At 51.4% G+C, this 13,330-nt stretch overlaps 1 protein-coding gene and 1 long non-coding RNA gene across 2 annotated transcripts; one reads left to right on the top strand and one right to left on the bottom strand.

Moving 5' to 3' along the window:
- Positions 1-211: 211 nt before the first annotated feature.
- Positions 212-12,173, bottom strand: KRT72 (keratin 72). The gene is made up of 9 exons (XM_059185261.1): positions 11,627-12,173; positions 9,798-10,012; positions 6,896-6,956; positions 6,424-6,519; positions 5,563-5,727; positions 4,822-4,947; positions 2,162-2,382; positions 1,521-1,555; positions 212-791 (listed from the first exon to the last, which is right to left on the bottom strand). Exons 1-9 carry the CDS (start codon positions 12,086-12,088, stop codon positions 601-603), a joined length of 1,572 nt encoding a protein of 523 aa, XP_059041244.1. The 5' UTR covers positions 12,089-12,173; the 3' UTR covers positions 212-600.
- LOC131838722 (uncharacterized) lies at positions 12,057-13,241 on the top strand. The gene is made up of 3 exons (XR_009356681.1): positions 12,057-12,121; positions 12,417-12,664; positions 12,990-13,241. It is a non-coding gene; the product is annotated as an uncharacterized LOC131838722 (long non-coding RNA).
- Positions 13,242-13,330: the final 89 nt, after the last annotated feature.

The raw sequence follows: 13,330 nt of genomic DNA, 5'->3' as shown, positions 1-13,330 counted from the left end.
CAGTGCCCAGGAAGCCCCAAGCTGCCCAAAGGCATGTCAGTAACAAACTCAACCGCTGACCAGGAACCACCCTCACCAGTCCCTACTGGGCCAGAACGGGACGATGGAGACTCGTGTCCACCCAGAGACCCAGAGGGAGGCAAGAGTCAGATGGAGAAAAGGCAGAGGGGCGCTGTGGATGCTGACAGCCCGGGCAACATATTTGACACTGAGAATCCAATGGCTCTGATTGTTTATTGCAGGAGAAGCAGAGAACTGGACACGACCCAAAGCAGAGGACAAAGAGAGCGCCCGGGCTGCAATGGCCACAGAAAGGCATGGGGACAGAGGAGTTCACACTGGCCACAGGGAGACATCCACATAGCTGTGTTATCTCTGTGTTGGGGGCAGTGACCCAGTGAAAAACAGCCAAGGGGGAGGTCACCCCCTGGGATTTCTCACTTCACAGCATGCACTGCGTGGAGTACCACAGGACTAGGGGATGGCACGGGGATTGCGGCCACAGAGGAAGCACCTCCTGGCCTGGACAGGGCAGAGGCAGGGGGAGCAGCTGGGCCCTGCGGCTTTCTGCTCACAGAGCCAAGGGTCACCGCCAGCCCTTCACCTCGAGGCCTTCCTGGCTGCACAGCTGCCGCCTGAGCTCTTAGGCAGGGGATCCTTGAACTCGCTGCTACAGCTGCCTTTGGTTTTGACGTCCATGGCTGCTGGCTTGAAGCTGTAACTGCTCGAGGCGCCAAAGCCCATGCTGAAACCAGCCCCTCCTGCCCCTGCACCCGTGTTACTGATGACAGCTGAAACAAGGAGAGAAAATGCAGGATTGGGGGTCTTTCTGGGACATCCCGGCCCACTCCCTCAGTGCCTGCCCTGTGGGGACAGAGTCCCTCTGCTGGGCTTTTCAGTGTCCTTGGAGGTTTTTGGCAGTATGGATCATTTCTCAAGGATTTGGCCCCATGTATTTGACCTCCTGTTAGTCTGTGTCCCTCCACCAGCATCAGACTTGGAGCCTTTGTGGGCTCTTTCAGTGAACCTCCCCCACAGGACAGGCCACATGAACCAAGGCCCTCATGGAGGCCTCTGGTGCTGTCCCCGTGGAAGGGGCTGCGGGCCGACACCCCCTCTCCTGGGAGAGTGCCTCCCTCTGCACCTGCACTGTCTCTAGCTTTTCAGTCTGCAGAAGGCTGTTACGGCCCGCCCTCAGTCCCTCTGACTCCCCAGTTCCTTCTTACTACAAGCTGGAGCCTTGATTTCGGCCTGGCCTCAAGAGAAATACAACGTGGCCAGTAAGCCTCATTTTAAAGACTTTGGATTGATACACTGTTAGATATCCTTTGATCTCTCTATAGGCTTTACTTTTGTATTTCATGATATTATTTTTCTCCATCACTGCTTCTCATCGGTGATTCAAGCCAGCTCCCTCTTGCTGCCCCTGACTCTTTCCTGAACCCCCTCTAGTGTCATGGAGTTGGAGGCTCAGACTTCTGGAAGGTGACCACCCCAAACCTGGTCCTGCAGGTACTTACAGATGCTCACAGAACTTGGATGTTCACCAGACATCCTGGAGAGAGAGAGGAAAGGCAGGTAAATGCTCTGTAAAGCAGGACGGCTTCTCTCCAGGGGGTCACAGAGGTGCCACGGTCCCCCCCTTCCCCCCTCCCTTCCCCCTTCCACACACACCCCAGTGGGACGTCCTCTGGGAAGGCTCACTTCTCTAGCCATCAGAGTGGCTCTGGGTGATCTGATGGGTGGGGTCATTGTGGAGGCCCTGCTCACCTCTATTATGCCAGTGGTCTCACACAATTAAGAGGAATGAGTCCACCTGCTCGCTGGGTCCCAGGCTTTGCCAGAGTGACCTTACACTTAGCTGACTCTTGGAAGCCATCTTGCCCCTCCCCCCACCTCCCTAAGCGTGCAGCACAAAGGGCCAGGGAGGCTCTGTTTCTCCAAAGCTGCTGATGTTCATATTTCCTCTCCCACCTCCTCTTTGGGATTTTGACAATGCAGTCCTTCCTGCAGCCTAACTTTGGTCTTTCCTGTTGTACCATGTCAAACCCATTCCCTATAAGGTATTACCCAGTAGGACCTGAACAGAACCAAACTGTTTGCCTTCAGTCTTCCTAAGCAAAGAGGTAACTGCTCCAAATAAAAGATATCTGGCCCCTACCTGCACTCCTCGCCCTCCAGCAGCTTGCGGTAGGTGGCAATCTCCATGTCCAGGGCCAGTTTCGTGCTCATGAGCTCCTGGTACTCGCGCAGCATTCGGGCCAGCTCCTCCTTAGCTTGGTGCAGGGCGGCCTCCAGCTCGTCCAGCTTGGCCCGGGCATCCTTCAGGGCGCAGTCGCCCCGCTGCTCAGCATCGGCGATGGACGTCTCCAGGTTGGAGCACTGAGGGGCAAATGCATTTAGCGCTTTGAGTCAGAACACAATTCTGAGATCCTGGCCAGACATCCCCTCTCGTTTGGTCCTGACTGATAGTGAATGCATTAAGGTCCTCCTAGTTTCTCCACTTTGGCACATCGCTAGAGATGAATCTGTCCTTCTCCTATCTCCGGGCACAGTTCACCTCCACTCGTGCATTGTCATATGAAGATGGCCCTTCCCTCCCTTGGGAGAGAGACGAAAGGCACCGAGAAGGGGAGCCTCCTGGGCCTGTGGCTCCTGTCCTCTTCCTCCCAGTCTGTAACACTGGCCACAAGATTCCATGCCACCCTTGAAAACTTTTGGGGTAACTAGCTTAATTCTGCACCACAGTTGAGGTTGTCTTGAGAGATCCTGCAAATTGTAAATAAAACAAAAACCAAAAACGAGAGAGAAAGAAAGATAACAAAGGGGGGGATACTAATAAGGTTACTACTAATAAAATTTCTGTCCAATAAACCTGCCACAAGGAGACTAGCTCCCAAAATTCCACAGAGAATCCTGGTATGGGGCAACACTCTCAAAAGATACTTTTGTGAACAACAGGTCTCACTAGCTTACAGACACCCACTGTTAGGTGGGAAGGGAACTTGCAGTATGAAGCTGGGGATATCTATGAGAAGGTGCCAGGGGTTTCTTGAGTCTTTTAGTCTTGGGAGGTTTTTCCCATCACTCGGCCAAGTCTTGGTGGGATCTAAATATGGCTTCTCTTTTCTGGTGTGTCCCCTTCCTCTGGAGTCAAATTTGTTTCACCCCAAGGGGAGCAGCCGGTCCCAAGGCTAGACAGAATTCTAGACTATTGCCCGGCCAGTGCCTCCCCCTCTGCCAGGCAGACCCCCCAACCATGCAAACACCCACAGTGTCTGGATGAGTGGTTCACAGCCTCTGCAGAGATGCCTAGGACCCAGCTGTCTGGCCACAGAAGGCCATGTCCCGTCCTCGGGACCGTGGAGGTCTAATCATTCAGGGGATGGCCAGACACTCTGTGACCTGAATTCTATCAAACTGTGCTCTGCTCCTTTTCACTGACCGAGGTCCTACAGGGTGAATCGGGGAGACTCCTGGGTCTTGTGAAAGTGGCTTAAGGTGAGAAGGCATGAAATCTGGGCACCCTTGGGAACAATTATCACATGGATCCTGGGATCACCGAATGCCAAGAGGGTCTGCAGGTGACACCATACACTTCTTCAGTGGAAAAGCCAGAGGGCAGGAAACCACCTTGGCTGGGGGCCCTCAGTAGGAGCTGCGATGGGGCCTAAGAATCAAGAGTGAACCCCACTGGCTCCCCATGGAGGACATCTTCCCTGACCTCCCTGATGGCATTCTGATCACAAAGTCACTTTCTAGTAATAAGTTCACCCAACCGTGAACATGTAACGTTTTATTAAATAAAATACTATAATTGGATACTGAGGGCGGCCTCAAACACCTTGTGTTTTTCTTTCATTTATGCAGAACTTAATTAAATGAAAACACCAAGAGTTCTTATTTAAGAGGTCTTTTTTCTTCCCCTCACCATGAGCCTGGTGCACAGAGATGATGTGTGTGCATGTGTCTGCATGTACATGTGGGGCGTGTGTGTGTGCGCGCACGCACAGGCCAGGGAGAGTCCACTGAAGAAGAGGACATGGGGACAGGGCCACTTGAGTTGTCTGGAAAGCTCAGAGCCTTTGTGCCAGCCTCCACAAACTCTGGGAAATTCACGAGTTTGCTTGCATCAGAAACATCAGTGAGACCAACACTGCACCCAGGGTCATGGGGTCACTCAGTGCCAGGCCACCACACACAGCACAGCCACGGGGGTGGACAGACACAGAGCAGAGCCCTGGGCCAAGCCAACAGAGGGAGGCTCTCTCTCCTCCCCTCTTCTAAACTCCATGGCTGGGCTCTCCCTCCAGCATGGATTCATCACGTGAAACCTTCAAACGGCTCCTTTTAACCTCCTGCATTGGGTCTAAACTCCACTGCCCCACTTCGAAGGTGCCCCTAACCTGCCTGTCCTGTGTAGTGATGTCCTGCCACCTGCCACCCCAGCCATCGTGGAACTTCTGCTTGGGGTAGGTGTCTTTCCTCCCTGCACACACGCGATGCAGTGTCCACACTGGACCCACTGCTCCTGCTGGCTCCCTCACCAGGACCCCTACCCGTCTCCTTCCTGCCCATGCATCCCACCTCCTGCAGGAAGCCTCACTGGGGTCTGCGTTCTGTTCTGGCCAGTCGGGATCCTTAGGGAGCAGGCTGCACAGTGGGTGGAACGCTTCGCCCTGCTATGTGGGCTCGGGCTGTTCCCTCCTGAAGGATTACACATGCCCTAAGGAGGGGCTATGCCCTGTCCTTGTTCCGCATTTAGTCTCATGCCTTGGGTGCGCAATAAACCCACTAGCTGACTCATCTCATGGAACCCACCTGCTTCTTCACATTCCCTATCTCGGAGCGGATCCTCTGGATCAGACGGTTGAGCTCTGAGATCTCAGCCTTGGTGAGTTTGAGGTCATCCCCATGCCGGCCTGCGGTGACCTGCAGCTCCTGGATCTGAGGTTGGGGGACAAGAGAAGAGGAGCCCGGCACAGTTGGGAATTCGCCTCTTAAGTGTGTGGAACATGGGGAGTGGGAGGAGGACCACATGCTGTTCTCATGGCCTGAGCAACAAATGCACAGCGAGGAGGAAGAGAGGGGAAGGAGGAGAGGGGAGGGAAGCGCGTGGGGGAACCACCTTTTCCTTCTCCACAAGAAAGCCCTGACCCAGCTCAGGAGGATCTTCGGGCTCACAAATGTGAAACCCTTGGTGGAAGTAGAATATTCCTCATTTTGACAAAGCAGGAAACACGAAGCAAAGCCAGGATAGATGGATTATGCACAGAAACGGTGTCAGAGTCTCCCCAGGGCTGTGGCTAGTGTGGCCTCTGCTGTCAGCAAGGGCAACCGCAGGGCGAGGGTTGAGCCCATATATGCCCCCAGCACACGCCGAGACTGTGAGGGACCTCTCGGCCCCACAGAGGGAGACATTTCCACAAGGCCCAACTCCTAGACAAAGGAGGTCTCAACCCAGCCTGGTACACACACACCACACACGCACATGCAGGCAGGCAAGAGGAGAGAGAGGCAGCTGGGGTCCCTGGGCCTCGGCACACCTGGCATGCAGCCCACCTTGGTCTGGTACAGCGCCTCGGCCTCGGTCTTGCTCTTCAGGGCGATCTCCTCGTACTGGGCACGGACCTCATCGATGATGCTGTCCAGGTCCAGGTCCCGGTTGTTGTCCATGGACAGGATGACGGAGGTGTCGCTGATGTGGGACTGCATCTGAGCGATCTCCTGGAGAACAGTTAGGGAAGTGGAGCCATTTAGAGGGTCTCCACGAGGGGAGCCCCTCTCCTGACCCTCCCTGGCAAATCTCTTGAGGCCCTTCCATGGTGGTTGAACTCCACCTTCAGCAGAGCCCGCCAATGCCGCTGCCTGCCGAGAGCAAGGTGCCCGCATCTGGCTTTCAGCCCCAGTGTGGGACCCCCCCCTCTCCATCCTGCACTCAGGACTGCTCCCACCCCTGTTCCACGCTCTGTAGCAACGGCCACCCTTCATCTGTAGAATTAAGTCTGATCTCCTTAGGTGGCCTGCAGAGCCCTTCCAGAGTCTCCAACCACCTTCGCTTCTCCAGGCCCCACTCACTTGACACAGCTCAGACCGCTCATCGCGCTCCCTCAGGCTGCACGCCAAGCCCTTCTCAGCACCCCTGAGATCTTCCTCATCCTTCCCCAGGAATCTTCCCTGACAGCTCGGACAGAATTCCCTACACCTTCCTCTGCTCTCCCAGGCCTCAGCCACAGACTGTGACTTCCTAGGGGACAGGAATCATCCCTTCTTCTTCATGGCCTCCTCAGAGCCCACCTCACTGCTCCACAAACATCAGCTGCACGGAGCTGCCAGCCTTTGGTCCACACATCCATGCAGGCCAAGGGAAAGGAGCCACTCATGGGAGAAGCAGACCATGCAGGAGCTCCGTGGAATCCTTACCCCTTCATAGAGGCACTTGAAGAATTTGATCTCATCCGTCAGGGAGTCCACCTTGGCCTGGAGCTCCACCTTGTTCATGTAGGCGGCATCCACATCCTGGGGGGCCGAGAAAGGAACCAGCTGCCTTCCCCTGCCCTCCCTGCCAGTTGTGAGGAGACTCAGGTTCCCTGCTCTCCCCACTCCCCTCACCCTGTGCTTCCCAGTGGCTGAGAGCAGACCAACCGATGTGCAGGGCAATGGCCGTGCCAGGAGTGTGCCGAACGTCTGGATTCTAAGCGGGCAGACTCTGGGAGCAACACGCATCCCAGGCAAGGGGACTCAGACAGAGGAACTGAGAAATGAGAACCGCAGCCACCCCTGCCCAAGGGACTGAGTGACCCACAGAATCCCTTTCCTCAGCCTACCAACACCACCGTGTCAGATACTCAGGGAGACTCCAGGTTTCTTCCCGCCCTCCCTGTTTCCCTCTTACCTTCTTGAGCACCACAAACTCATTCTCGGCAGCTGTTCGTCTGTTAATCTCCACCTCGTACCTGTGTGCGGCAAGAGAGAGGCGGTGGCACTGTCGTTGGGATAATTCAGTTCTGCAAACACTCGCTGAGCAGTCAGTGAGCACAGCTGTGCCAAGAGCTGCATGGCCGTGACCTCCACACTGGAGTTCCTGCATCCCTGGGGTATGCACAATGATCAAAAGGGACCTTGACCAGAGTAGGTTTAAAGGAATCAATGTGCAGCTCCTTAGTTCACATGTAACCTACCCTACAATGCCTCTGCCCAGGAATGCACCTGTGATGGGCTTCCACCATCCCTCATCCCTTTCACAACTACCCCTCCCTTGTGACAGCAGAAAGACACCCCTTCTCCCAACAGGGACATTAATTAGTACAGTGCATAGCCCAGGGTGCAAAACCTCTCAGACACCAAACAAATACTATCCCGACCTTTGAGTTGTATGTTCTGCTTGTTTTTTATACATATTTCTGTTCCAGGTGAAGCAAGGTCTTAGAAACAGGATGTTTGGATAGGGCCGGAATGTTCTTCACACAGATACATTGTAGACTGGGGAGATGGGAGTATTGATCCCTTACAGACCTCACTATTCCAACTCTTATTATTGTCAAAGAATGTATTGCAGGATATTTGCATTGGGAAATGAAATAGAACCCTGGAAAGAAATAACTAATGCTAGCAACTGGTTTCTTTCCATGCCCTGTCATATGAGCTATCCTTTTTAGCTTCTTACTCCTTCCTAAGGCAAGCGGCTGGCTGCCAAGGGGGGGAAAGCCTTGTCAGATGACAGTACAGGCTAACGAAGTGGGTTATTTTAGAAATGCAACAGGAACATTTTCTGAGACTGCCAAATTGTGTTAGTTACACTGGATAGTACACACAGAAAACAATTCATATGATTTATCTCAGATTCCAGGTGTGTTATTTAAAAGGTAAATGAATACTTTCTTGTATCAAATTATATTATGATAGGGTTGTTTCTATTATAATTATAATTATCATTATCTCCTATTATCTCAGAAAATACTCCATTTTTCTTCCTCCTGTTAATAAATAAGAGCATATGCTAGTTGCAGACTAGTTTTTAGCTTATCTTTTTGTTTCATAAAACACACAGAAAAAGTTTGGTCATGATGGCTATCAAATTAATGACATTTATTTGTCGTAATTTTTCTTTATTTACTTACTTCTAGAGACTAAACACCAGAGCATACACAGATACACACATTTATAAAGAAAATCAATGCATTTTTAGTACTATTGACTTTATCAATAACCCATGATTTGTAAAATACATTACGATGCACAATTAAAAGTTAAGCCATAACAAAGTGCAGGTTAATTTTGCTTGTCTTAGAGCACAGATGTATTAATTATATCAAATCGACACCACTTTAATCTCCAGTGCTTCCAATAACCTATTGTACAAGATGTTACCTTTAGTTTGCAGCTAACAATTCTTAATTCATTTCCTTATTTCATTTCACCCCACAGCAACCCTATCAAGTAGATCCTATCATTATCATCTCTCAATTTTATAAGCAAGGCAAAGACTTTTCCAAGGTCACAAAGCTTGTCAAGCTAGGATCCCAGTGACATCAGGGAAACAATGCCTTAGATTTGCCTAGAACTTCGGTTCTTTAAAGAGATGATGATAATACATTAGTAACAGCATTACCATCTCAACAGCTCTTTTAGGTGGTAAGGCAAGTGTCAGTTTCTGAATTTTACAAATATTAAAACTGAAGTCCACAGAGAACCAGGAGGCTCACCCATCATCAGCTCAACTGAGTGGTATTTCCAGAACACCTGGTCTTCCAGAGGCAGCAAGACCTTTGGCGGCCTCCAACCTGACATTTGGGCTGTGCCTGGAAACCCCCTCTTTTTTTTTTCCAGAATTTTGCTCCACACTGTATTCACGGTGTGGATTGAGATTGATTTAGGCTTCAATTTCCCTCTGAATGCCATTTGATCTCAATCCACACTGTATTCATTTCACTTCCTGGGGGCTCTCTGAAAGTGCTTGTCAAGCCTGTCCCCAATCTGGATGTTTTCCGAGGTGAGAGACCATGCCACCTCTTCCCTCAGGACTCAGAACAGAATTCCACTTGAGGGTAGTTCAGAATAGGGACGGCCCGGCAGACTGAACGTGGAACAAGAGAAATCGCTCAGCTCTGACCAACTCCATCCCCTTGAATTGTGGAAGAAAGTTACCTTTCCCTAAAAAAGCAAACTTCCAAAATATCAGATCATGCTAAGCAGGGATGTGTCATGCTTTCCTCACTGGCTCAAATCCAGGAGAAATTATTTCTGGTTTCAATGCCTTAGATTTGCCTAGAACTTCGGTTCTTTAAAGAGATGATGATAATACATTAGTATTATCTCAATCCACTTTAATGGTGGGATTTTCAATCTTTCTCTTTAATGGTGGGATTCAGCAGCACAGAGACACCTCAACATGAAAAAAGTTTTCAAAACTTCTATTTGCTTAGCTTTAGGATTTGTTCTGGGATCGGTGTTATGGTTCACATTCTAGGTACTCCCACGGAAGACCTCACTCAGGAGGAGCTACAAAGCCATCTGGGTCATCCATCTGGTTTTGAGACAACTCTCCTGTACTCACTTCTCCATTTCCAATGTTAAAAGTTGGGCACACCATTTCCTAGAAATTCAGGGCACCACCCTAGATAGATCTTTTCTCTTCCTAAGTCTCAACCTGTCTGGATCTCCCCGGCTCCCCTGTGAAAAAGGAAATAGCAAATGTTATAGTAAGGGATCGAAAAAGGCAAAAATGCTGACTCCAAATGGAAATCTCATCTGTAATCAAGACCCTCCAGGGGCAGATTCTCTGCCTTTCCACTCACCTCTTCTTGTAGTCCTCCACCAAATCCTGCATGTTCCTCAGCTCTGAGTCCAGCCGCACCCTGTCACCTGTCTGTGTCTCCAGCTGTTTCCGCAGGTTGCTGATGTAGCCCTCATAAATGGGCTCCAGGTTCTTCCTGCAATTGTTCAGGTCCAGCTGCTGTAGTAGGTTCCACTTGGTCTCCAACACCTGGTTTTGCTGCTCCAGGAACCGCACCTGGGACCCAAAGGTGGTCATAGCCCAGAATCCCCACGCTGTTGCCTCTCAACAGTGGGGAGATGGCCCCAAAAATCAGATACAGTCATCCTACAGTGGGAGGCAGGAAAGAGCAAGATGCATCAGAGAATAGATTCAGCCATGAGGATGTGCTTATCTGGGTCTCCAAGACAAGAAATAAGACTCAGTCTAAAAGAAATCAAGGAGATAGGTTTAAGCAATGCTATCAATGAATGCCACCATGAGTTATCATGTGATGCAGGTAGATTCTTTTGCTGTAAATGCTGGGGTTTTCAGAGTGAAGGAAGATGGGAACCAAGGGAGAAACAGTAATGGGGGAATAGGACGGAAGGTCATTTTGGTGGTTAACCTGTCCTCTCTTAGGTGCAACCTCAGTTGCTCTTGGTTGGCTGGTTTCTTTGGTTTTCATTTCAAAGTGGGTTATCACTTTACAAGGTTCCTGCGTACTTGACAAAAGGTCTCACACGTTTGGACTCAGAAACTTCAAGCCTCTGCTACTCACTAGCCTTCCTCTTCTTCCCTTTCTCTAGCTTTAGGGAGAGAAGAGAGTGTGAGGGGGAAGAACAGACTCTGAAGAGGAAAAATGAACCCTATCCCCTGGGATAGCAGCTCTGTTTCTTCTACTCCTGCCCTCTCACCTCCGTCCACCTCCCTTCCCCTTCCCCTTCCCAGCCAAGCACAGTGGTGAGGGACACAATCTGCTGTTGCTGTTCTATCAACCTGGGCATGTTTCTTAGCCTCCCTCTGTCTTGGTTTCCTCATCCACGAAGCAGAATGATGACAGAATCTTGGGTCACGTGTGATATATGAGGACCCCTTGGGACAGCACCAGGCACTAACTAATGTCAGCTTTTATCTGGATTATGTCCCCTGTGAGTCATGGTCTAGATCTTTTGCCCAGGCTTGGATATAGAAACCTATTCCTTCTCTGCTCTATATCCTTTGGGGTCACTGCCTCTGAGACACCAGGAATATCTTCCCTTTTAAACCCTGCATGTCCCCCTCCCCACAGACACACACAAAATCCACAGATGTAACTTGACAGGCCCTCCTCAATAGCCCCACCCTTCCATTTTCTGGTCCTTTTCTCTCATCTCCTCCAGAACCCTTCCTGGCTTATACCCCCAATTCCACTTCCTACCTTTTAAGTCCTTTCCCTTCACCAAGCATCATGTCCTGAGATACTCCCTCGTCAGTATCCCTCTGGTGCTCCTGTCCTGGATATGTGTCCCCATCTCCCTGTCTGATATTGCCAACTCTCAGAGGGTCATTCCATATGTCTCCTGCCTGTGGTGCACCCCCTTCCATCCCAGGGTCTTGTCCCGGAAGGAAAAATTAGGCTTCTGTTAATCATGGGGTGGGGATCGAGAGAGTGAGTGAGAAGCTCTGTTCCAATCCCTTTATAAACATCCAGTTCATCCTCACATCATCATGTGAGGTAAGAGCCACTGTTGTGCCCATTTTATAGATAAGCAAAGGGAAGCTCAGAAAAGATAACCAGGTTGCCCAAGTTTTCAAGCAACTGTCAGTGGCAGAGGGAGTACCCCTGGGCACACTGGTAGCTGGGGGCCAAATCGACATCTGAGGACCCACCTTGTCGATGAAGGAGGCGAATTTGTTGTTCAGCGCCTTGATCTGCTCCCGCTCCTGGGCGCGCACCTTCTGGATCTCGGGGTCCAGCTCCACATTGAGGGGGGCCAGGAGGCTTTTGTTGACGGTGACCTGAGGGATGCCACCGGGCGGGCACACGGACGGACAGACGGGTCCCAGCCCCGCGCTGCCGAAGACGGTGCCCACGAAGCCGCCCAGCCGGCCGCCGCCCGAACCAGAGCAGTGGCCCAGCGCGAAGGCGCCGCCCCGCCCGGCCGCGGCGCACAGGGCCAGGCGCCGGCCGCCCCCCAGGCTGAAGAGGCTCCTGGAGCCGAAGGCGGCCGTGCCCTTGACGCCGGCCCGGAACGAGGCTGAGCTGGTGCTCACCCGTCCCGAGATGACGGCCGAGCACCCGCTGAAGCCTGTGCGCTCGCCGGCGGGGCGGTGATGCAGCTGGCGGCTCATGCTGGGGGGACGGGCTGCGGAGCGCGACGCGAGGTAGGACAGGGGCGCAGAGGGCGGCTCCGCTGGCCTGACTCGCTCCCCCCAACCCCTTAAATAGCCGGCTGCAGGCAGCCTAATTTGTAGGTCGGGAACATCTATTAGCTACATGGGGCCTCTAGGTTCTCCGTTTAGGAAATTACCACTCCTCCCTGAGATTTTTGTCTCCCCCACCCTGAACTCCTCACGAATTCCCTATAAAATGGCCCTGAACCCTGCATTTGCTTTGCTTACCTCCTGCATTATAATAATTTGGCTACCTTATCTCCACTTGCTGCCCTCCAATTACTAGGGTTATCACGGCCAAGATCTATGGTAGAAGCTTCCACTGGGTCTGGCTAGGGGGTGGCAGAAGACACCCTCCCACCAGGTGGAGGAGCGTGCTATAGGGGAGCAGATGTCCAGGCCAGCTCTGCTTCAGAAGGACATGAACAGGATCAAGAATATTCCAGAGAATCATCCTTAGCCTGTCAGCTAGCTACTGCTTCCCCCAGACATCCAGAAGAGGATGGCTCTATCCTGAGTACTGGGTCCCAGAGGGTAGAGACATCTGGCCTATCTCAGTCTGTTGGGGGAAGGCCAGACACAGGGACAGAGTTCAGGCCAGTAAGAGCTCTGGTCACAAGAGCTGGGGCAGGGGTGGTGAGGGGCAGAGGGGGGTTATTTTGGGCCAGAGCTCAAAGAGTTCTCTAGAAAAACATTTCTGTGTTTTATAAATTATATGTATATATAATTTATAAAATAAATAAAATGAGGGAGATACTAACTGGGAAGAAGGGAAGGGGGCCTGAGGAGCTGGTACAGGAAAGTGGTCTGGAAGACAGTCTTACATGAGTTTGAGTTTTTTCTTTTTCTTTAATTGCAGAAGAGAATCATCCATCCCATCCCAGGAACCCCCAATCAGAACATTCGTTGCCCTGGCATTTCTGATTTTGGATCAAAATGTGACTGAGTATTAAGAACAAGTTGAGAGGGGCACCTGGGTGGCTCAGTGGGTTAAAGCCGCTGCCTTCGGCTCAGGTCATGATCTCAGGGTCCTGGGATCGAGTTCCGCATCGGGCTCTCTGCTCAGCAGGGAGACTGCTTCCTTCTCTCTCTGCCTGCCTCTCTGCCTACTTGTGATCTCTGTCTGTCAAATAAATAAATAAATAAATCTTTAAAAAAAAAAAAAAAAAAGAACGAGTTGAGAAGGGCCAAGAAAGACAC

Source organism: Mustela lutreola, chromosome 8 (genome assembly GCF_030435805.1).
Source record: "Mustela lutreola isolate mMusLut2 chromosome 8, mMusLut2.pri, whole genome shotgun sequence".
NCBI lineage: Eukaryota > Metazoa > Chordata > Mammalia > Carnivora > Mustelidae > Mustela > Mustela lutreola.
Note: the sequence above shows the minus strand (reverse complement) of the source record. Positions and strands in the feature narration are given on the sequence as shown.